This window comes from Neopelma chrysocephalum, unplaced genomic scaffold (genome assembly GCF_003984885.1).
Source record: "Neopelma chrysocephalum unplaced genomic scaffold, ASM398488v2 Primary Assembly neopelma1_22b, whole genome shotgun sequence".
NCBI lineage: Eukaryota > Metazoa > Chordata > Aves > Passeriformes > Pipridae > Neopelma > Neopelma chrysocephalum.
Genome location: NW_020897690.1, coordinates 11,264,901 through 11,291,074, shown reverse-complemented (window position 1 = coordinate 11,291,074; position 26,174 = coordinate 11,264,901). Strand labels below are relative to the sequence as shown.

At 37.7% G+C, this 26,174-nt stretch overlaps 1 protein-coding gene across 2 annotated transcripts in view; it reads right to left on the bottom strand.

Moving 5' to 3' along the window:
• Positions 1-26,174, bottom strand: part of MOCOS (molybdenum cofactor sulfurase) — a 211,446-nt gene that overhangs the window by 45,752 nt on the left and 139,520 nt on the right. For both annotated transcript variants that reach the window (XM_027680089.1, XM_027680100.1), the window contains one exon: positions 5,828-6,027. In XM_027680089.1, coding sequence (XP_027535890.1) covers positions 5,828-6,027 — 200 coding nt within the window. The remainder of the gene's footprint in view (positions 1-5,827; positions 6,028-26,174) is intronic.

Sequence of the window (26,174 nt, the reverse complement as noted above, 5' to 3'; positions counted from 1 at the left end):
AGATCTCTTTTTCCCCCTCCACATCTTCTCAAACCACAGGGATGAATTCAGCTTGGATGCTAAGCTGCTTACAAGGCAATTCACTAACATAGGATGCTTTGGATGCAGAAGGATAAATGGGGTTAAAAGCACAACAAAATTTCTTTTGTTTATTGGAGGAATCTCATTCTGGTTTTGTCCTCTTCTTATACTCCTAGCATATACTGAGGGCAGAAAGAGGTTACCAGGGAACAGAAGTTGTCACAGTGAGTGGCTAGATGTAAGTGATTCAGGGCCACACATTCTGATGGAAGACACTGATCTTCACTTCAGAATGATAGAAAGCGAAGGAAGGAATGGAAAAAAACAACAGTGTGTCATTGAGTTGATCCTTACATTAATTTAAGGGTGGTTGAGATAGAGAAAGATGTGTGAGACAGCAGGCACATGCCATAATAAGAGCAGTCGTCTAATTGCATTATAGATTTATGCTGAAGGGACACACACTAGAAATTATCTGCTGAGAAATGTTGATTTTTTTCTTTTAATTGAGAAATGGGTGAAGAAAGTAAGTTCAAAGCCTAGACCTCCCTTCCCTCTATCTGGATTGATGAGAGTGAGCCAGGACATGCTAATGTAGGCTCCTAGACAAAACTGATTATAATCTTCACGAGCAGGGTTCTCAGTCTAGAGAGGCAAAACTCATTCATATGCAACACTGTAGAAGAGTCTTCCTTAGGCAAACCAAAATGTTTACATTCTCTATCTTTGGCAGCTGATTCCGATTTTAGCAGCTTGTCTATCACACACAAGTGTGAAGTGTTAGGCAAGAAGGCTGAGACTGCTAATGGACTGATGCTCGTTCCCTTCCTGACAGGATTTTTAGGAGACATGCAAGCATATATACATATACCAAGACACTTTTGCAGGTGAGCCAATCACAGCAAGTACTCCTGCTTAGGTTCAGGCTCCAAGTAAAGGAGGCAGTATGAAAAAACAGAACAGGTACGGGTGCTGGTAATCCACAGCTGAAATGTGAAATTATGGCCATTTTTCAAAAGGCAGCTATGATGGTTTGCTGACTTTTTAAAGCCTGTTAGATACAGGAGGAGAAAAAAAAATATTACCTCCAAACACCAGAATGAAAAAAGAAAAAGTTTGATACGGGAAGGGCTATTTTTCACTTGGGGCAGAAAACACTGAACTGGAAGGTGTGACTGGCTAAGAGCTCTCCAGTGCATACAATTCAACAAATGTTTCAGGTGAAATTTCATCTGCCCATCTGTGCCTCTTATCCCCTTCCCCTCTTCCAGCTTCCATACTTACTTTACAGAACAAAATGTGAAAGGATTATAAAATTACTCTGCAATTATCTACTGAATGTACAAAGAACATTTCACAGGTCTCTGTTCCCTATCAAAAAGAAAAATTTTATAAATAATATTAGCACAAAAGGTGATAATAGCAGACATGGTGGGGTTTTTTTTTACATCTGCAAATGGAAGAGAACATTCAACAACATTTGCACTTTGACCCAATTTATAAGAAATCTACTTTTTGTGTGTGTGTATGATTGATGTTTCAAATCAATGTTGTTTCCTTATAGCTGTTGCATTTCCTCTTTGACATTCAAACCAGGCTGGAACCTTGTAGAGTCCTGTGCAAGGTTTTGATAAAAAAGATGGCCAAGATGCAAACTGAAGCTGAGTCACTGCTGTCAGTGTTCCAGAGGTTGGAAGGATATGGGGATCTATAAACACATGACATTCATGTATGCCGACACTCATTGTTAATAAATGTGCTAATGATGATCCTGTGTGAAAAGTCTGCAGTATTAGCTCACCACCAAGCATATATGTAATGCCATTTTTTGTGACATCACAAATCCCCTTTAATATTTAGGGATAGTTGCTTCTCTTTTTCTGGTAGCCTCACAGGGAAGCAGAAGACTGACAGCTTGCTGCTTTAATGTCAGCTCTGCTGCTTCCATCCTGTAGCACTGAGCTAGCCGAGGTCCTTCATCTCTAGCCCTGCACCTTCGCACCTTTCCAAATCACCAGTCTCTCATCTGTCCACACTTCATTAGCAGCAAAAACTATAACGCTGGAGAATTATCTGTTCTTAGCTTGACAAGTATATATGAACAAGCCGTTTGGCAAAAAGGTCATCTTTATGTCCCGGGCCTGTCAAGTACTCATCTTAATTTAACCCCTGTTTATAACTGGGGCTTTTTGGTGCTGCAGTGCAAATAAACACATACCAAAATGACAGACGTGCTGCTGCAGAGGACAGGCAGCTTCTGTGAAAAGAATACAGATGTCCTCCTAAGTAATTTCAAGAACAAATTACTACCAACAGTAGCCTATGAGACAACTTTACTGAAGGAAATAATTTTCATCGGAATTATTTGATGCAGCTCAAAGGAGGAAATTTAATGCAGTTTTAGTGCTCAAAGACAAGAGGTTTATGGAAATTTCAAAGCTGTAGTAGTTTTATTTCTAAATAAAGAAATGTTTCATGAAAAATGTGAAGAAAAACCGAAGCCTTGGAGTGACTATTGATGTTTGGACTCTGTAAGTCCCTCTTCTTTAATTGTTTTAATTGTCATTTAGAGAAAAATAACTAAACTAGTAATTAAACTGTCAGTTCAACCAATGATACACATAGTGTGCAATGCAAGTTTATTCCAAGTATAATATTCTAAAACAGTGTTACCCTTTATCAATAACAAAGGAACATTTAAAGGAAAAAGTAATAGCAATTCAACTAACTTCCATAAGTATTTCAGTCCCACCCTATCACATCTTTACATCCAAATATTCTATATCATATATACTGGGACAAGAGGCTGTTAAAATTGCTGCCACCTCTAAGAGTGCAAGCATGGTATGGCTTTTTGTGTGTCTCACTTTAATGAAATGCTTTCCTTTGATCTTCAGCTGCAATGGTGGTTTTACTCAAAGATGAACCTAAGATTGTGGCTCTTTCCTGTTGATGCAATTGACCCCATGCATGTAATTCAAGAATCTTTGTGTTTAGTGGCACAACCTCGTTAGCTATGGTAATTAAACCCTGATAACACTGAGAAATGGATTTCAATCATATGAGCAGGTAAGAATAGCTTTCCTCCCCATTGCTACACAGATGAAAGACATCATTTTTTCTCAGTTTTCATTTTTCAACAGTGGTGTTAAATGTCATGTATTTCTCTACACGCCTTTCACATCCTAAATATCTTGGGCTTAGTTCAGAGTTTTGAATATCATGCCAATTATGTAAATCTTGAGGCTTAAATGTAAGCTTGGTATCCTCTGAAGAGAGTGTCTACTTATGAAGTCGTTCTTGCCAATCTCAAATGTTCCAAATAAACTGCTGCAAGCATATTATTTTCTCTGGAATCAGTTAGTCATATTGTCCTTTTCAAGCTACCAAACGTTAATGTCTAGTCACACTGTGCCTTCTAATAGGCAATGGGCACATAACAATTGCTTGTCAGAAAGACAAATAGAACTGGTTTGACGCCTGGTTATAAGTAATTAATTATAGGTGGAATATAATCCATAAAAGAATAGGACATTCTGTCATTTCTCTTTTAATATACTAGCTGAAAAACAACCTGAGTCATTAATTGGTGTCCACTAGTATTAGGCATGTCAGATAGAAACACCATCCAATTTTCCCTTCATTAAAAATTCCCAAAAATGTTTTCTGGGAGCTTTCTGAAACCGTGTTCTTTTAACTCCATTAGATTGCATTTGTAGACTACCCAGTAAATCCACATAAATGTGCAGACCACAGACATGACCAAACTAGAGGACACTATTTCACTTCCAAACCATTAATGAAAGTAATGGATTTAACTTTGATTTGAATAAACCTATCTAATTTTAGAGATGCATACAGGTATAAAGATGAGATTGTATATTGTTATTTCAACGAAGCTTACTTTCTGATGTATATATTTTCTTTGTAATCATAAAGAAGAAGAAGCAAAGATTTTTCTCCCCCAAAACCTGTATAGGATGTCTATGAAAGAATTTCATTCCATAATAAAGACAATTATATATACATCACATATACTGTAGCTTGGGAAAGAATAATGCTGCTGCTTGTTAATTTCTAAAAGTCATTAAATTGCACATTGTTTTAATTAAACAAAATAATCTAAAAGACACTGCATATGCCAGAAATTACGAGAACCTAGTGAACAGTACAGTTCAGATGATAGAGATCAATAAAGAAGCTTTTTATGAGCAGCCACTGCAGCATACAGGCACAGGAGAGGCATAAGACTATAAAAGAATTTTTTCTTCGAGGGTACAGTTGAGTTTAAAAAAGTGAAACAGGGATGAGCCATTTTTACTAAGAAATTGTGAAAATCAGAAATCAAAATAAAGGCTTTGGTTTTAACCAAAGAATAGAAGCAACATCAAAGCATTTGCTGAGTGTTTTACAAACGCAGTTGTGTTAATATCTCCAGTCTTTATGGAACATTGCCATACATACTCAAGATTGCCTAAATGGCTAATTCACTCCTAAAACATGGAATGCTTTGAAATGAAATGTAGCGAACATTTGTCACTATTTGGTAGCATTTTCTGAAAAAATATGTATGTAAAGAAGAGCATCTTGAGTACTGTATATGTTTCTCATCCCATGTTCATCAGTATGCTAAATGCCTTAAAAAAATGTAAAACTCCACACTGACAGGCTACCAAGTAAGTGCTTCAATTCTGTTTTCCCTTGTGTACATAAGGATCTCTTCTTGTATTCTCATAGACACATCTCCATGTTCCACTCATTATCCTATTCTTCTCCTCTCTGGCAGATTAGTGTTAAACACCTTTTGCAGCACTCCCATTCTTTCCCTAATGGTCCAGAATTATCAGCTCCAGGAGTAACGCAGCTCTGCCACTACTGCTGGCAGAGGGGGGTAACTCCCGAGACAGATGTTATTGGCAGTTACTCAGTTATTGACAGCTTTTAAAAAATCAAGGCCATTCACTTGAACTTGACTTGTGGGCTTATTCAATCATCAGCCAATGAAAAGAAAAGAAGAATCAAATAAAACTAGAGCTCTGTGGTTTTTCTGACTTCTGCTGATGAGCAAGTGCGCTACTCCACCCTACATGACTCACTGCCTACATGGTGCACAGCCACACACACAATTATGGTCATACACCATTACCTCTCTACTGAAGGGAGAAAAGTTTAATGAAGTTTTATCTCAAAGATACTTGGTATACCTGATGGATAAAGGCTAGAAAAAACTGCTGGGAAAGACATCATTTAAGGATTTTTTGAGCTTAAATCTCACTCTTTACACTCATCATTTAACTTTATTTCATGCTTCCTCAGCATGAATATAATTATCAGAACTGAAGGGAAAAGAGAACTCCTCTTTCATTGGTGACTGCAATATTCTGAGATATGATTTCACTAGTATGTCAAATCTCCAAGGCAGTCTCTTTATCAGCTTTTCCAGACTTGGTCTTCAATTCCCAATTTTGAGTACTCAAGAGAAGGAAGCCAACAAGAAATCAAACTGCCTAGTCAATATATCCTGTTAAAACAGCCCACTTCCAAACTTCCTACTCGTGGAGTATTAAATCTGTAAGATATTGCCTTTGGCTATTATGTACTTTTTATTGTGCTAGCACCATTTATTGGATTTTATTTCTACTGTAAAAATGGTGTGTATATATGGTGCAGAACTACGAAGAAACAAAACCAAAACCTCAGAAGGGAGTACTATGAATAAAATATTTCTTTTAGGATAAAGAACAATGTTGTAAATATGCTTAAAATCCAAACACAACACTCAAGTTAAAACAAGAGAAAAACATACCTGTGAAAAGCCGAGCACTTCTCCGTTTTCATCGAGCACATTAAAATTAATGATTGGACCCTGGACATCAGGACTGCTGAAGTCTGTATTGCTGTAAATACGAACTACAGGAGCCCCATTGGCATATTTTAAGTTAGAAAGCACAGTATAGGTGTAGTGAGCTAATGTAAAGGTATGCTGTTTTATTTTCTCCATTCCACCTACAAAAGAAAAGTGCACGTACATGTCAGATGCATTTTTTTTATGGCAATGTAAAAATAGGATGATTTTTCAGAATGGTGTAGCTGTAAGATAATTAGCATGAAATTGGTAGTTTTGTGTTTCTTTAAATGCTTATAGAATTTGCAAATGTTTCTTTCCTCATATAGAAGTTTCAGAAGTACTGTTGCACCAAGGATTTATCTATAATTAATCTACTGTAGAAAGCTAGAGTTACAGTGAAATGGATTCACATTAATTACAAGATTTTTAGTTCCAGTCTATACATAAAACTAAGATATTTTGGCACAAATGAATTGAAAAGCAAGTTTTTCTCCGGATCTAACTCTGGAGATCATGGGAAGGAGACATCAATCCTAACACAGCACAGAAAGCAAACTGCTATGTCTAAGATAAAATAATAAAATTCTAAATGTAATGACAAAGTAAAAATGTAATTCTACAAGGAATTTACTTGAATAATGAAGAATTATTCTTCCAAGACTGTGCTTTTTTTTGTAGAAGAAAAAGGACATTGTAAATGCTTCATTGACTATACCCATGCAATCTAGTTGCTCAAGAGAAACTTTGCAGAGAAGTTTTCACAGAACTTGGCCTGGAAAAAGCATAAAAAGGAAATACGTGGCTGCTTTTTATTTTTTTCCCCTCTACACTGAGTAGTTTGGAAAAGAGAATTGCAGAGAATTCCTGACATCTCTGCTCTCCAAGGAGAGGTTGTGTCTTTGCTAGATGTCCCTATTGAAGTGGCTTCTATTATGCACATTATGCATTGCACTATGGTGGGCCTACATCATGTAGAAAAAACCCCAAAATAAAGAAACATTTCTTCAAAGACCTCTTGAAGTAGAACAGCATTTTTCTGCCTGGGTTTTAGACCCAGAGTATTTTCTGTAATGCTGAGCACCCTATTTGAGGCACATGAGCATTTCTGTAACTAAAAAGATGTTTGACATTTAATTTTACTTTTTTTCTTTTTAAACTATGAATCTTACACTTACTTTTGTGCATGCCACTTTTATATCTGTGTATCTGAAAACTTCTACAGTCTGATATAACCACCCTTCATAATTTGCTTGTTGACTTTTGTGCCTTTATTCATAAAAAGACCGGGTCATTTATGAAGGTATATAAAGGAAAAAAAAATCTTTCTCCAGACATACAGAAGAATTGCACTGATGTCTGTTATTTCACTTTTCTTTGAGTTTCTGTATTATGTGCTATCTCCTTTAGATAAGCTAGAAGAACAGGCAGTAAAAGCATAGAAACAGCCTAGATATAAGGTGGAAGTACATTTTTGGTGCTAAATAAAGAGGAATAAGATATTTAATGAGACACTAGCATGCAAAGCACTTGCAAGGAATCATGCCAGAAGCTAATCAGTACAATTTCTAGATGTTAGCCACAGTAAACTTGGCAAGCATCTCTAGAACATTTTGGTCTGAAAGATGATCTGTATTTTCAGAGTCTTTGAGAATAAAAGATTGCCTAGTCAGAGACGTCCTAGTCATTGTTTGGTAGAAGTTAAGAGTCTTGAAACAGTAAAAAGGAAAACCAAAACCATACACACACAAAAGTTATTTCTGAGCATTTGCCAGAAAGTATTAAGAGAAGTCACTGCCTTGTCAGTTTCTGAGACATCTGTAATATCCTGATTCAGAGATTTTCCAAATTGTCAGGAAGATTAAACTACCGTCCTCGTGCTTTGCTGAAGAAATCTCTTATTCAGAAATTTCAGTCGTTCATTCACAGCAATCATCCTGCTGTCATTTCTATATTGTTTTCAGCTACTCCCCTTTAAAGTTGCTTAATCACATTTCCTTGTTCATTAGTGAGAAGCTGATGAGCCTTTTAATTATTTATTCTGAGAAATTCAGATGCAATAGCCTGCAGTTGCTTTCCTACTCTGTGACTGGAGAGAGGAAGCTATGTTGCCAGGGTCCCATATTTTTAAGCAGCAGAATAGGTTGTGATTAGGTCTAATGTCACAGAAAACCTTGTGGAATAACTCTCAACAATTTGAAGTTTGTTCTGATGGAAAAAAGGATATATTCAGAAAATAGCTGTGGTTTATTCTTATTTCATTCAACAAAATTATCCATACTATGTTTTTCACAAATCCAGTGCTTATCTCATCTCCCTCTCCCTTCTAAGTAAAAGAATCTGAGGAAGAGAAAATAAAAACCAGAACAAATCTTTGTCTCTAACATGATCTAAGGACTTGCATTATTGCATCTAGTCTCATATTTGGGGTGACAAATTAAAACTCATTTCTTGACTGAGCCTGTCTAAGTTAAATGAGAAAGTGATTTTCTGTATTATGTTTTACTTGGTATTTTTTAGCTTATTGCGTTTGTGCATTTTATCTTCTCTCTGTACAGAACTCAGCTTTTATGAACAATTCCTTAACTCTGAACACTTAGAGTCTCTTCCCTAGCTACAGGTTTGGGAATAAAAGCAGTAGCACATCTTAAGCCTTTTGGAAGATTTACAGTTTGCAAAATCATTGATACGTCATCTTGAGAAGGTGCTGATTAGGACTCAAGTGCCCTGACACCCTCTCGATTTATGGATTTTATTCCCTATCACTGCATTGTTTCACTAAGGTGAGTTGCATGTAGTTGCTCCTAAAAATTATTTTAAAATTAAGAACAATTTACCCATTCTATAATTTGGATCAGAATTAATGTGATTTCTAAATTACACCAGATGAAGTCCATCTAATACCATTCACTGTACTTATGTGTGTTATATGTATAGGAACACATTCAGCACAAAGAATGCTCACAGTCCACAATATGGACTCATTAATGACTTACTTCTTCCCATGGCAGAAATGTAAGGACTTCTCTGTTAAAAGGGAAACTCCTGCATTTCTGTTGATTAATATGCCCCTTATTAATTTTTCCCTGTGTGTATGTTTTGATATTACATTAAGCCAGACATGATCATTTAATTAATTCTTCTTCCTAATAGCACCAAATTTTTCACACTGTTTGTTGCCACAATAAATGTCATATATTCTTGCAGTGGCAAAGTTTTCGAGCAGAAGAGATTGAAAAACAAAACTTGTGCTTCTGTGTACTTGTACTCCCTGCCGAAGTATTCTAACAAACCTGTGGAGATGCTGTTAAACCTCCCGTTTCTGATGAATGTTTGCACACTACAGCATTCTGACAGGTTAGCACCATCTCAGACCTACAATCCCATCCTATACCTCAGTTTGTATATTGTTATGGAAACTGTTATGTATACTGTTCCAGTATGGAAAAGTCAGAGTGCCAGTGCACTGACTACCCCACAGATAAATTTACAGTGTCAGTTCTTCCATAGGAATTGCATGTGTGAATATGCCTATCCACCGAGACTGTAGGACAGTTCAGCCATCTGGAAGAGAAGGGTAAGTTATGTTACATTTACAACAGGGTGCAAACTATGTGCATTCAAACTATGCACAATTGTCATCATGGTATTGTAAATCCACTGCTTGGCTTGTCTGGTGATAACATCTTGTATTTGCATTACCTCTAATCAGTGAAGAATGAGATACACAGATGTCCAATAAGCATTCAGTAAAGAATGCCTTTGAGTTTTGCGTTTGAGTTAGTTTTGCATTACGTAAATGGTAAACATGTAATGGCATATCATATCCTCTCTGAAAGAACCAGGATTTCAGCAGCCCAAATGTTCAAATGCTAGTTCTTCCTGAAAGAACTGTAGACAAATAGGCATATGTCAACATCTATAAAAGATTTTGGATAAAGAGATTAAGATAAAGTAGATACTGAAATTGAGCCTCTAGGATGAAAGCTCTGATCTTTAAGGTTTTCAGACTGTACTCAGAAACCTCTGTGATCTGCATTCAAATACATTTTTATCTCTCTTATTATGAAAAACTAAATACTGGAGATAAGAAAGAAGAGAGCCATAAATCAAACATACAGTTATTCTTCTAACTCGCTGTGAAAAAACCACAGAAATCAAGGTTTAAATGAACAAATTCTCCATCATTCCAGTAAATCCAAATTCACGTATATGTCTGGATAAGAAAAAGATCAATCTGATTCACTATTCTTCAGTATCACCTAACAGAAAGCAATGAGGCAGAGAAATGATGAGCTGAAATCTTAGCGAAGCAATCAGCAGGAAATGAAACCAAGATGTAGCCACCTTCTAATAGATCCCAAACCAGTCAGATCACTGTATGGGACTTGTGAGTTAATGTGCTAATGAAGCCATGGAACCTGGAAATCCTGCCAAACATTTGGAGCTCTTCCTTCACTTCCTCCAAGAAGCGTACATCAATATTAATTTCTGAGCTTTTCTTGGTGTTCTTTTATGCGTAGAACTGAATGTCTCTGACTGAAATCTGTCATGTACTTACTGTTATTCTGCCCAAAAAAAGAATATCTCTTGAGAATGAACATGGTAATCATAGCTTCATATGTTTCCTTTGCAAATGTGAGTGCTTTGGCTTAAAACCACACAAAACAACATTCTAAACTTTGCTTTTTTTTAGCAATCCTGTTTCAAACGAAACACTGCAAACATAAAAACGAAGTATTATAAGATGATCCAAACTCCCACCCCCAAAGTGCAACCCTGAAATGTTATAAATAGAATACAAGAAAAGGAAATAATGAGAAGAAAATATAATCAGCTTGATAAAAAACATTCATCACTCATCCTTTGTTATGGCTCCTACATTCATCAATAAAAATAACCCCACATTCTTGGTGGGTTTTTTGCTCCTAAATTATGAAAATAGCTGTCCTAAGTCAGACCAAGTCTTGCTACTGCCTGTTTCCCAGAGTAGGAGTAGCAGATGTCTAGAGGAAAAAATATATGAAAAAAGTATGTAATTTCTATTGTAAGTTACCATGAAATAAAAAAAATATAAACAAAACCACATGAAAATGAGCTCACAGGTAGGCTAACAGCAATTAAACATTACTTTTAAAAACAGAACTAAGGGTAGAATACCTCATGGAACTTTAGCATTAAAATTAATACATTAACATTTCCTTAGAGTCAACAGAAAAAAGCTCTTCTGATGTAATAGCATTGCAGTAATGGTCATTACCAAATCTCATTCATTAAAACTCAAAATAAAACACTGTAAATGGTTTATAATTCAATTCATAAAAATATCCATCATCTACACTCACAGAAAATGTGTAAGGCATGAACAGATTGCAAACTCCTTGTTAACACTGACTCACATGACCAGTCCAATCAACTGGTTCTATAAAACACACAGTATAAACATTGGTTTGGGAAACACAAAGTGGGGTGAACCATGACTCTTTCTTCAGCTGAGGTGACTGCATGTGTGAGCAAAAAGTGTAAAATCTGTGTCCTCAGATGTCATTGGTACTTGCAATAAAATAATACCTTGCCATGCAGGCTTCTTTCTAAAGTTAAGATGTAACAAACAGAATTACAGAGAAAGACAATTTCAGTTATGAAACTATGTATTTTTTTCCTGAAAAGTATATAGTTCTGTTTGAAAATACATAATGAACTGGCAAGAATCCATCTCACAAGATCAGTGTCCAAGTTGAAACTTCAGATGGACTCCTGCAACCTAATTATGTACCTTCTGTGTGTCCAAAACAGAGAGCCATGTTACACTCTCAATAGTACTAAATCCATGCAGAATTCAATGGCTAATAGGGGGGACCTTTTACTCTCTCAACACTAATTCTTTGCATAATAGCTTAAATCCTTTTATTCTCCTCGTTCTCCCACACCATCTCAATAGTTTAAGACTGTGGGAAGCAACTGCTTAATCCTCTATTCAGAATGTTATACCAAAACCAAACATGAAACACATATTCAGTGTTTATCTTAACGAACAGAAGGCTCTTTGATGCCCCATCTCCCACTTCTTTAGAGCAGCTAATTCAAGTTCTGTTTTCACACAGTGAGGGAGTTTGAAGTCTTTGTTCTGAATAAAATCAGCAGCACATTCTGAAAGAAGCAGCTCCTGATTTTCAAACATTATATGAGGAATACTTTGTTTTTTTTTTCAAATTTCTTGGGAGTAGCATAAGAGCGGGGAAGTTGTACATGCCAGCTGTCTGACTCACTTTCAGTATAAATATCTTAATTACAGGTACAATTCAATTTCAGTTAACTGCTTGTTAGACTAATAGCTATCTAAGTATTCAGGTAGCTCCAGGTAAGATAAATTTAGTTTACTGTTTGCTATTATGAGATTTCTCTTTTAAGCAAGTGGAGGGTATGTGTATCTGTCCATCCTTTCTTCTTCCATGTGCTCAAGCCATACTCTCAGCAGAGGTAATAATTTCAGGATGACTTTACAAACTACAAAACCAGCAACATAAAAGATGACTGGTGAGTCTTTCTTAAAAAGGCAGAGTGCTTTGCACAACTCATGGAAACAGCATTCAAACTGAACTTCTGGAGTGAGCCCACAGAGGATTCTGTGAGAACAACAGAATCATCCCTGAAAGCATGTATTTATGTGATACTCACAATTTACCTCTAAAGGCTTTATCTCCCAAGGTTTTTCTCAGTCCAGCAGAACAACTTCTGCTTATGATTCTGTCATCTTAAGGACAAAATGTAAGAGAAGCTTGTACTATAAAAGCATATGAATTCTCCTGTCAGCTGTTAGAAACCTGAATGCTACATACAGGCTTTTTTTCTGCTTTATTATAAAAGTGTCTCTGTCCTTTGTTTAATGGAGCCTGCTATGCACAATTCCTTGAAGTCAGCATGTGAAAACTTTAATACTGCTTTTTTCCTGATATTTTTAACTCTCAACAACTAGTCTGCTAATGTAAAGCAGAGCATCTTTGTCTCAAAGCTACGTAAGATGGGGCAGTAAGTCTTATGTTTTCAAGTCAGTAAGACTAATTCAGGTCTGACTTTGCATGAAGAATTATTTATTTATTTATTTACTTACTAACTTACTTATTCGAGTCAGCAACAACTTTCCAAGCACTGTAAAATAGCTGGACCAAAACCTCTGTCACCTTAGTCTCAGCCAGAGACTGATACTATCATGAGGCCTGCAGTTAAGTGTAATTTTTCCCTCAAATAACTTTTCTGTAAGACCCAGTCACCAGTGCTACTTGATGGTCTCATGACTTTCTAATGTCTCCACAGTTTTGTGGGTTGTTTGTTTTTGTTTTCCCCTGAGGGGAGCTGCAGACCAATGGATACAGACAACTTGCACTAAAAATAAGCTGAAAATAAATATAAATCCAAATTTTTTTGTGGGAGGAAAACTCTTCCTCAGTACCAAGAGAATTCTTTAAATATTATGAAAACCCAGACAGCTTCTTTTTTTTTCTCCCTAAGATGAGAGATCCCAATCTAAAGCCTTGCTAGGACATAAATCAGTTCTGCATCAAAGCTCACCACGTCTGCATTAGATGAAGAAGAATGGTTATTGCTGTGCCCAGAACTCACACCTCAGTACCCATTGGTTTGACTCTACCTCCCTACAGGTTTTGTATTAGTAAAACTTTTAACATAACATTTCTGGAATATTTCTGTCAGTGAAACACTTTGGTGCCCAAGGCAGCATATCGATTTGCAGTACAGATTTTCCCTAACTCATAATTTTGGTTGGACACCTTTCCTCTTTTTCTCTGACAATCTCTGAACCAAGGCTGTTGTTGCCAGTGTATGAAGTAGTGGGGATACTCCATGTCTGCTCTTGTGCAGCCTTTGAATCCCGCTCTAAGTCCCCACAGAACTTTCCCATCACAGCAATACAGAAAATACCATAAGTTCATTTAATCAAACCAAGAATCACAATACACTAATAGAAAAGTTTCCAAGGACAACTTCTAAAGCATGATGCTGGCTACTGATGGAGCAAGGAAAAAAAATCACTCCATTTTCCCATTCTCTATCTGTAACATTCAGGAATACAGGAAGTCAGTAAAATAATTTTTATCCATTATTATTAAAAGAACAACATTCTCCTTAGTGAAATTTTGTATTTATTGACATTCATAATTTTCTGATAGCCTGAAAGGATGTTTTGCCATTTGTTTTGCATCCTCAGACTAGGTCTGTGCCGGTACTGTTATTATAATGCTACCATGGAAGGAATGGTGTCATTTATGAAATGGAGGTAATAAAGCAGCTACAATGAATTCTAAAAACTGCCCTGAAATTTCCTTTATTTGATGCCTTAATCATAAGGAAACATGCAGTCAATATTGAAAAGTGCTCTGGATTCTGTGATCTCATGCTAAATTGAATCATACCAAGACTTGTCCCAGGGCTTTCAACCAGGCCAATTATTTTAATAATTATGTATAATAACACCACAAAAGACCTATAGCTAACATTTCAGGAATCCCTGAATTCTTTAATTTTTCTACTATGATTTTTATTGACCCTTCCCTCAGGTCACAGCATTAACTCTGCTTTACTTCAGTCACTGTTCTTGTGAGGACCAAAAGGTGATCCACTGACACACCCTCCCTCATGTGGCTGTCTTTTCTTACCGGACGTGGAAGGGTCAGATCTCTTGAAGTTCGTTGGTGAGTTTGTGAGATGTGTGAACACACATAGCATTTCACAGATAGTAAAAGGGTAAACTGAGAGCAAAAAGTGGCTACTTTGGCACAATGTTACACACTTTCAACACACAGGTTGGAGCAATGATTTTACAGTTCCAGGCTCACTTCTCAGTAGTTGGTTCAATAAAAGTAAGATGCCAGTACTTCTTAAAGTATAGCCATTGCTGTAGGACACTCAGCAATAACTTCTGTAAAACAGCACTAGAGTTTTTATAAGCAGAATGTCCTGCAGTGTTAGCTGGCATAAATTAACTTTTGGCAGGTTGTCATGACATTGCTCTTTCCTATGAGCTTCTGAAACCCACTGCACCTAGAAGGTTGTATAGTCTTCAAGTCATGGGGCTGATGAGCAATATGATAGTGTGCTGGATAAAGACTGAGCATCTGTAATTTTGTAAGCACAGAATAGGTATTTTATCAATTGTAAGTTCAGTGAGCAGATCTACTAAACAGAAGATTGGAAGAAAAATCTAAGGCAGAAAATATTAACATTATGAAGTAATTTATTATAGTTTTTCTTCTTTTTAAAGACTGTAGGTAGTGTGCATCAGAAAAAATAATCACTCTTGGTATTATATCAGCTTCAATAAGCTATAACACCAAAAATCAGTCAAAATCCGTACTTCAGATTCAGTTCAGAAGAGGTGAAGTATTTCAAGACATGAGCAATTCTTATGTGTACCACTTGCTGCCTCATGCTGTAAATCAAGACCTATGGTAAACTAGGGAACTGCCTCTGAACACAGACTTAGACAAGGTTAAAAGAAAACACTGATGCGAGGAAGGCATCGGTGAAGGATGAGTGCTACCAACTCAGAGCCACTGTGAGGGAAGAGAAGCAAGGCAGCATGCACTTAGGAAGCCTTGGTCTTTTCCTATGGCAACCCATTACACCTGAGCTCTGCAGAAGAGAGGCAAAAAGAGTAGAGGCTGCTGCTGTTCTGTCAAATGAGGGACTTTGCAGTTAAGGTGTAAACAAATGGTTTAAAAGAAACCCTTTTCTCCCATTGTTTCCATTTTGGTTATGTTTTACAATAGCAAGGCTTTAGAAATGAAGGTGCAGCTTGAAGCACTGTTCACAAAATTCCCTTTCCTTCAGGTAATAAAGAGAAGGCAAGATGGCAGAAGTTCCCTTCCCACCATGTAGTGATGAAGCTACAACCCTAATGAGGAGTGGGGGTTCCAGATTCACTTATGTCTTCCCTTGAGGGTCTTCAGACTCTAGATTGACACCAGGTGCAACAATAAAACAATTTTATTTTACTTCCCTGGCTTCTTTGGAGCTGTCAGTTTTTTGAACACTTTTTCTTACATCCTGACACATTATTACTAAAGTGGTAATATTGGTTACTGCTCTTCAGACTGTTCTACGAGATCCATATTTTAAGATGTTACAGAAGACTATCAGGGCTAATGAAGGGAAAAATCAGAAACACAGCTCTTCTTGTGGTTTTTTGTTATTTAGTTATTATCTACTCTGCATTTCTTTCTTTCTTTTGTACAGCATATTTGACAAAGATATCTAGAAGGCCTTTATTTGATAAATGGAAATATTCAGGGAACAAAGCAATTTAAGGAAATACATGCACAGATAATCCTTATTACTTCCTTTTTCATTCCTGCCCCGCCAATGAAAAGTGAAGTCTTGCTATTGTAAATTAAAAGTATGACCATGAAAAGACCTTCATATTTAAAGTATCATGAAAAGAAAATCTTCAGAAATTACTCAGAGTACATACATCCATTATGCCTGACAGACATTGAGTGTTACTACTGTCAGCAGAGTTGACACAAGCTTAGCTGCATAACCTTTGGCTACACAGAGATGCTGAGCAACATGAGATATGTGAATTTCATAACATGCAGCAAAGAATCTGCTTTCATACCTTAGCCTTGAATTACAAAAACTTGTTGATGAAATACATTCATCTCTTTCTTTTTTTTTCCCCTTCCTGAAGGATGTTTATGTCAATATATGAGATAATTTGAATGGCTTCAATGGCACACAAGACCTCCTCTTAGACAACATTGTCTTGGCTTAGAGTCTCTAGCTGAGCAGTCAGGAGCCCTATTTTGCAGTTGAAATGACTTAAGCCTATCAAAGACTACTATTTAGTCTATTTCATTTATTAAGTGCAACAGATATTCTTGTCTGAGTTGAATTAAACAGAATGGCTATTTCAGCCTGTCCAAGCTTCTAATATTTCTTTTGATTCAACCTCTCTACTATTCTATTGACACCACCTTTCTGGCCTGACCAGGCCTCTGGTAGTCTTACATACCTAGATGATGATCCTACAGGCATTACATCACCCTACTGAGGTACTTCATAAGAGACAGAAGACACCTAATTCAAAGCAGCAGCCAACTTCAGACCAATTAGTACTGCAGTCATTAATCAAACTGTTCAAACATTTGACTGCAAACCCAACAGGAAAACTTTTATAATTAAGAAGTGTGAATTTAAATGCATGGCAATGCATTTAAAGGCTGCATGTATCAAATTTTGTGTGGCTGCATTTCATGTGGAACTAGTATATTCATTCACTTCTCTGAAACTCTTCTGCCTTCTTGGATATGGTAGGATATGGGGGAAAGCAATATGCAAACAATCAGCCCTGTTTCCTTTCATGAGAACAAGAACAGTTCCATAATTTTGTGGGCTGCCATCTGCAAAATCTTTTACTAGTACTCAGGGACATTTTTCCATGAACCTCCTCAATAATTTTTAGAGTTCAACAACATCTTCAATTTTATTATAAATGGTTTGAACTTACTGAGCAGTTTTCAATAGGGAAATTCTACTAAATCAGTGAGATGAAAGGACATCAACCTAACTGTATTGCTTTATTTTAAGGTGTCCAAAAGTGACACCGTGATCAGATGAAGCGGTTATCGGATAACATTATCTTGGATAGTGATATAGCTTCTCTACTCTTTTCCATTTCATTGCAATACCCATTATGACTCTTACTGGAGATCTTTCTCAAAAGAGAAGGCATTGATACAAATACAAAGAGAGGTCAGAAAGAAGCAGGATGAGCTGGCTTTCTGCGACCATGGCAGGCAGTCAACTTGAACTCCCCAGGACAGACAAAGCAGTACTGACGGCTACATAGCACGTCCTTTTTCAAAAAGCTGCTGAAACTTCAGTGGTTTGGAACTGGTCTGAGAGGTTTTATACACTGGTTAGCAATTTTCCTTTTTCTTGTCTTCTCCCCTACTTCTTAAGACCATGCTTTCCAAAGTATGAGGAGACTTATCATGTGACATACCTCTTGCTCTCCAGTCTTTCTAATCGTATTGTGTTCTATCTCTTTTTTCTTAATTTCCTCCTAGCTATTCTGATATCACAACCTCCACATAGTGTTGAGAAGTAATACAAAAACCTATATTTTTTTCTCAAGAGAAACTCTCTACTGTCCCAGAGAGTTTTACTTTCTCACATGCCAACTTAAGTTAGATGTTAGATTAAAACACTCTATGTATAGCTGAGGAATAAACAGATAAATAAATAGATAAGTAAATAAATGTTGGCTCAAGCACTTCTTTCCTTCTGTGTCTCTGAACATGAAAGAAATAAATTGATTAATATCCTGAAGTTATGATGAATCACACAATTTTCTAGGATAGGGAGAAGTGGTGTTGAAACACTTCACCTGTCTTGAATAAAGAAGAGCAAAAGAAAAGGAAAGGTACTATAAATTGAAGGGTCAGAAGCATTACAATTTTATGGTCCTGCTGAGATTTGACTCACCTGTAAGGTCAGACCAATCAATCGATCAAAAAAAGTTTTCTTTTTGAGGCCTTGACAATGTGAATATTGCCAAAGGTACTCACTCACTACAGTTCTTCCCTTTTTTCTTTCTTTATTAGAATGATGCTGTCAAGTTCAGTATGTGATCTAATATAAAAGCTTAGATCCTTCTTTATCAGAGCAGATAACAAGAAGTGTTGGTAACAAGACAGTGTGTTGATTATTTTTTACTAAAAGCTGAACCTTGAAGGCTCACTTTTTTCAACAGCCAGAGACAGGAACAACAGTCTTTATTTTCTTCTGCAACCATTTATTTGTTTCCCGTGTCTTAGCCAGCTATTTATTTTCCCTTATTTCCACAGCTCTTTATGAATAATATTCACTGAACTTGGGTATATGTTTGTAAATTTATCTGAAAATATTCTGTAAGACAGAAGTTAAACACATCACTATACTGTCCAGCTATTTTGGTTTTTTGGCTACATCAGCATTACTTTCCTCCAGATTTTGTCTCTTGATCTATAGGCAAGGAAGAGATGAAGGCACGTGTAAGGGGCATCAGGCAGTTTAACATCAGCTGCTTGTAAGCCAGGTTAGTCAGTAATGTATTCAGAGCCTATTAAAGCTGACAGGATTCTTGACAGCTGTAAAGCTCTCCTGCAGTAACCAGCAAGAACATCTTTCTATACCCTCTGTGCTGCTGAGATGCAGATCCACCCTTCAAGGTGTTTTGAAATTCTTCCACGCTAACCGAATGCACCCCATTGGACTTCAGTTCCTTAGTTTTTGTATTTCACTGTTTGGCAGCACAGACACTGAGTATTTGACCCAAAGACAGAGGCCATATCAGCCTGTTTCACACAGCTGCTTGTTGAGTGGACATTTATTTAAAATTCTTCCTGTCAGTACAGAATGATCTATTAGCGCCACAAAATGGCACAATGCCCAGAGACAGATTTTGAGAATTTCTGCTTTCCTGAACGGGAAGATATTTTCAAGACTAATCTATGAAAAGGAGAGCAAAATATATCTTTAAAACCACTTAACACAGCCATAAAAATATATTGCTTTTAAACACCTATGATGTTATTTAAGTAATGGATTGGTATCGCTACTCTCAATTTAAAAATTCCTATCCATAAAAGTCTCAGGTGCTATTTTCTACCCTTAGTTTTACCCCCTTCTTGTTCTCATGCTCCCCCTTTTATTAACCTCCAGCTTTTATAGATTATTAAAGAAAATCAGGGATTTCATCAGAACCCATTGCTAGGGCCTAGTGCCATGGAACACCTGTGCTGGGAGCAGTTGCTGGGATCAGCTGCCAGGGCTTTGTGATGCGGGGCTGCATCATGCCCAGAGAAGACTGTGACACTGCAGGGCCCCACCCTGGCCATGTAGAGGTTGAAGGAGAAGAAGCAGAGCCCTGGTGTGCTCAGCTCCCAGGAGAGCATCTCCCACAGGAGGCAGCATCTCCCCTTGGGTGATCCTGGACTGTCTGCGGTAGAAGATGCCAATGACAGCCATGGAGAATCTTTTGGAGAATGCCACTCCCAGTCTTGGCCGAGGAGGACAAGGAACACAATATTGAGAAAGATCTGTCCCATGAGATGAGGGAAGAGTACTTCAAATGTTCAATGCCCTTGGAGATTTGGGAAGATTACAGCAAAAGCCAAGTGTCCCAAGATGCATCAGAAGATCATGGTGGGAAAAAGCTGCTTCAACAGGAAGATGCAGAGGGCACAGCCATAGCAGGAACGGCTGTCAGCAACCTGCAGAGTGCGTCTCCTGCCCTGGGTGGTGCTACCAATACCAGGGATGACCCAGCCACATCCCAGAGTCGAGCGCTGCCCCAGCCAGGGCAGGTCTGGCCCAGCCATCCTGGAAAGCAACACCCAGGCCAGGCTGGCAGCACCACACACATCAGCGCTGGCCACGCACCTTCCACTCTTCCCTGGGAAGAGCCCTCAGCATCGGGAGTGCAGGCAGGAGTTTGCCTGGTGCCCACCCAGCTCCTTGGGGACAGATCTCCTTCTCCCACAGGCATTCACGTCCCAGCCCAAAGGCCACAACGCTCCCTGTCCAGGCGGGCGCTTGGGGCTCTGCGCAGGGTGTTCCTTGGCACATGCAGCTCATGGGAGCAGGAGCAGCAGTGCCCGGCTGCCAGAGCCAGGCAGGAGCCTGGAGATGACCCCCCTGAGCTTGAGCAGTGTTCCTCTGAGAGAGCAGCACAGGGAGGCATGGAAGCCATAGATGCAGGGACAGGGCCTCAGGCACCCAGCTGTCCCAAGGGCATCCCACTGCCAGGCTACTCTTGGCCATGGCTTATTGAGACCAGCCTATGATTACCCTTTAGACACACTATGATTAGACCTGGTTCATAGTTTCACCACCAATATTTTGCCAATATATTGTATTTTATATATATATATATATATATATATATAGTATATTAAACTTTTTCTTCAGTAACACTGGCAATTTGGCCCAACTAACTGAGTTGTGTGCATACAAAAATGCTTTCAAATACGAAAAGCTAAGATAAATTACAGTTTTAAATTTCAGAGGATATTTTTATTATCTCTAAGCAGGTGACAGCTACTGCAGGTATAAGAACTATCTTCCTTTCTTGACTTCAGCCTTCAGTCTTCTTTAACTTTTCCAAGCTTTGAAATGAAGATGTTCTTAATACCAGAGAAAGAGGCTTTGCATATGAAATGAATTATTAAACTCACATGAGATGCATCCATTTTGGAGATGAGGGATTGCATGAAAGAAAGACAGACTGTGATCTTTCCCTTCTTGTCACTTTCATATTAAAACAAACGCTGTATCATTATTGGAACTGGTTTGTCCAAGGTCACTCAATTGTTCAGCACTTACAAGCTGGCAGCTCATCACAGGCAGAAGCAGCATATATAATCATCATTGATGCTGGCAGTCTCCACCCTCACTAATGCTACTTGTTCTGTCAGCCAGTCTCTGGCTTGTTGCAGGCAAACGGAATTATTTTTTGAGCTGTGCCTCAGATCTGCAGTTAAAGGGAGCTGTTTGATGCTAGACCACAATTAAATACCAAATGGTGTCATGCCTATTACAGAACATGCAAGTCAACAGCTACTGTTGAATTAGGCTTAAATCCTCCCATCCACAGCTCATCCCCTCCCATGTGATGGGGATGTCTGAAGGAAAGTACTTCACATCCTCCCACATATGAAATGGCTCAAGGGCTGCATTTTCCATGTTATTGTAGCCCCTAGAGGGGGCTCTCTCTTGGATGGCATTGATCCCATCTTCAGGATATGGGTGAATGACTCAATTACTCAACTTCTGCTGCTATCACAAGGCAGAACTACACAAGCTATAGGATTTCTTGGCTCTAGAGCCTCGCAGAAAATTCCCTCTGCTCTGTAAACTTCAAAAACTTTTCCCCCATTTTATTAATCCTCTTCAGAATTTGTAGTTGTAACTGAAACTGCTGAAACTTGACACCATTTAAATAACAATTAGATTTATTAACATGAAACCAGGTATTTGAATTTTCAGCCCAAAGCTTTAAATCACTTAAAAAGATGAATATTTTGGAGATGAAAATGAATTCTGTTTAAAAGACTAATGACATTGCACTATCATTCTGTCCACATTGGTCAAAATATGTATCACCTAGTACGTCCAAAAACAGAAGAAGAAATCTAGTGTTTCACAAGCTGTGAAGCCCTGAAAAAGTTTTTTCCAGAGTTTCAGCAACAATTATAACATTCCATACTTTCAAGGGATTTTATCCCTTTATGAAAAACCTTTTCTTGAGGTAGAGATGCTTCCATTAGTTGACCTGAATATATTTAGATTTTACTCCTGAAAAATTCCAGAGGTAAATGATTTAATACTATTTTTAAAATTACTGAATGTTCTTTTAGTTAATGTGTAGCTCAATGAATATGCCAAAGTGACAAACGCACCTGGAATACCACACAGATGATATAGAGAGAGAACAAAGTATGCACTGCTGAGCTTGTTTGTCTGCTAGGAACTGCTGTTCCATAAAAAAAAAACCAAAATCCCATACAGTCCACTTCCTGATGTTAGTAGAACACACAAAAGCTATTGACTACTAATATCTTACAACTACGCTTCTTTGCAGTATCTTGACAATTCAAAATTAGCATTAATCTAAAACTTCTTGGTAAGGATCAATATGTAGAACATATCTCTGTAAGTATTGTTTGCTAAAGAAAACATTAAAAAGCAATAACAGAGAAAAAAGCACTTGTTTGATGAAGGTCTGTTGGACTGCTTTTAGCAAGACACTTTTTAAAAAAAGAATTTCTGAAAGGGACGTAAGCATATTTATTTAGATACCTTCACACTTTGCAATTGAGTTCATTTTATCATTATATATTTTACTTAGTCTGAGCAAAGCTCACTATCCACAGACTGCTCCTTCCCCCCCTTTATTATGATGTACATAAGAAATTTTAAGTTTGATGGATAAACAAGTGTATATTACATCGAAAAGTTTAATAAATGTGCTCTGAAATGAAGATATTCTGCTTAAGAAAATTACTGCATCAACAATATACCCTTAAATTTCTTGAAAATAAAAGCTGCATTAAGACCTCAATCCTGGAAATAATTTATTACATGTCATTAATAGTTATATTCCTGTAAGAGACTACTTATAGAAAAGCCCAATAAAATCAAATCCATTGGGCTTCCTGGCAATTACTGTGAAAGTCCAGATAGTTTAACAGAGAATTTTGCCTTTTTAGAGTTTGAGGGCATTTCATGATTTCATATGGGATTCTACATCCAGCTCATAACTCTCTTCTAATTGCTAGCACATGGTTACCAATGTAATATAAAAGCTTATATTTTCTATTAAATCCTTGACAGCTTTTTCAGGAAGGGCTAGACCCTAAATATTTAAGATTAATTTCAATAACCATTTTTTAAATGCCGATAAAATGTTTACAGGCTCCATTTTCTTCCCTTGCTACCATTCCCATATGTGTAGCACAGATTGATTCTTCCCCAAATGGTACAGTGACCTCATGAACCACAGGAATAACCCATTTCCTGATGCTGTGCTCATGGAAATAAATGAGAAAAATTTGTAGTGATTTAAATTAATCTTCAAGCAGATAGATAGTCTGCATGCATGAACGCCCATTTTTACCCAGGTACTGATACCCTTGTCCAGCTTTTCAGAAATGCACCAAATCACAGTTAGGGTTAGTCACTGCAAAAATTTGGTTTTAACCTGATAAGAAAAATTCAATTTCAGGTGAAAAAATTCATGTTTCAGGGATCACCTTCTTCAAGCTCAAGAGTGGTTCATCCCACCAAGCAGGAAGCCAAGTAAAGGCAGTAGGAGACTTTCATGGATGAACAAGGAGCTCCTCACTGAATTAAAAGACGTAGAGAGGTGGAAACAGGGCCAGGTGACCCAGAAGGAATACAGACACATGGTCTAAGCATGCAAGGATGCAATTAAGAATTTGGTGAGGGATGTAATGGGTAACAAGAAGGACTTCTGCAAGCAGAAGTGCTGTTGAGGAATGACATAGAAAAGACTACAAGTCTCGATGCCTTCTTCAACTCATTTTTTACTGGTGAGCCTTGCCTTTAGGAATCCCAGGCCCTGAGATCAAAAGGAAAGCCTAGTCCAATGACAACTTACCATGAGTGGAACAGGATCATTTTATGGAACCCCTAAAATAAACTAGGCATAAACAAGTTGCTGACAGGATGCTCACATGAGTCCTGAGGGAGCTGGTTGCTGTAACTGATAATCCTGATAATCTGTGAAAGAACATGGTGACTGGGAGAAGCTCCCAAAGACTGGAGGAAAGCAAATGTCACTCCTATCCTCAAGAAGGGTAAGAAGGACAATTTAGGGAATTACAGGCTGGTCAGCCTCACCTCAGTCTCTGGGAAGGTGATAAAGCAAATTACTCTGGAAACCATTTCCACACACATGAAGGACTAGAAGGTGATTAGGAACAATCAGCATGGATTTATAAAGAGGAAAACATGCTTAAATAACCTCACAGCCTTCTTCAATGAGATGACCAGTTTGGCAAATGGTGAGAGAGCAGTGGATTTTGTTTATCTGGACATCAGTAATTTTTGACACTCTCTCCTGTAAAATCCTCAAAGACAAACTGATGAAATATGGGTTAGATAAGTAGACAAGGAGGTGGACTGAAAATTGGCTTAACCTCCAGGCTTACAATATTGTGATCAATGGCACAAAGTCTAGCTGGAAGCTAGTCACTAGTGATGTACCCCAGCTATTCGCCATTTAACAACTTCATTAATGACTTGGACAATGGGATGGCATGCACACTCAACAAATTTGCAAATGATACAACTAATGATTGTCCTGCCAACCAGAGGGACCTTTACAGGCTGGAGAACTGGAAAGACAAACTCATGAAGATCAACAAAGAGAAAGGCAAAGTCCTGCATTTGGGTAGAAGTAAACCCAGGCACCAGTACTGGTCAGGGTCTGACTGGTTGGAATGCAATTTTGTAGAAAAGGATCTGGGTATCCTAGTGGACAATAAGCTGCTCACAAGCCAGCAATGACCTTGTGGCCAAGGAGGTAAATGGTATCCTGGGGTGCATTACACTACTGGAGGTGATCCTTCCCCTCTCTTCTGCACTGGTGAGGCCACATCTGGAGTGATGTGTACAATTCTGAGCTCCCCAGTACAAGACATAGGGGAGTGAGTCTAGTAAAGGACTACAAAGATGAATAAGGGACTTGAGAGTCTCTAATATGAGGAGAGGCTGAGAGAGCTGGAACTCTGGAGAACAGATGTCTTGGTAGGGATATCCTCAATGTGTATAAATACACAAAGGAAGGGTTGTAGAGAAGATGAAGGCAGGCTCTTCGCAGTGGTGCCCAATGACAGGACAAGAGGTAATGGGCACAAACTGAAACACAGGAGATTCCACGTTAATATCAGAAAAAACTTGCCAGGGAGCCCTCAACCTGGGACGGCTCTTGGTTTTCATTCCATTGAGCAAAGCAATTAGTCCCTATGTGGGCCTAGAGGAGACATACAGACTCATTCAAGCAAAAGGCAAAAAGGCCTACCTATTTATGCCGCCAGTTTAATTTTCCAATGATATATTTGTTGTTCTTTTTCATGGACACAGTGACTAACAGCTTTAATAACCTTTGAGTAGCCAGACTCAGTTATAAAATTTAGCCTCTTTGAAGGGAAAGCACAACTGATCAGGAAACAGAATTCTGTTATATATGAAATTCTAAGACACTAAAAAGTAATTCTGTTTGGAATTGCAAATATAAAGTCATGCAAAGTGAAAATTTTTAAAAGTCACTACACAGTTCATGCCAATGAACAAACATCTCAATAACTTACAAAAAGGTTTTAAGAACTTAGTTGCCAGAGTTGCTGAAGATGTTGCACTCACTGGCCTAGAGAATCATTTTTCCATCAAGTATGTTCTGAGTGATGTAACTCAAAAATTCACCATGTTGTTTTGTTCTGATTACTGAAAACTTCTAAAGTTAGTAAAAAGCCACATCTCAGTAATTACATTTGAGAGCAGTTAACAAGATGTATGAAAATTAATATCTTTTAAACTATAAGAAAACCAGATGAATCAAAATATTTCCATACTTTCTAGGTACAAGATCAGTGAAATTTTTTACAAAAGAAAACCATAAAACCTCAGAAATTACACATTTCCACAAGAGATTAAAATTTCACAAAAATAAAATATCAGAGAATAATTTGGTTAGTAAATACATTTCTGTCCAATACATCTGCAA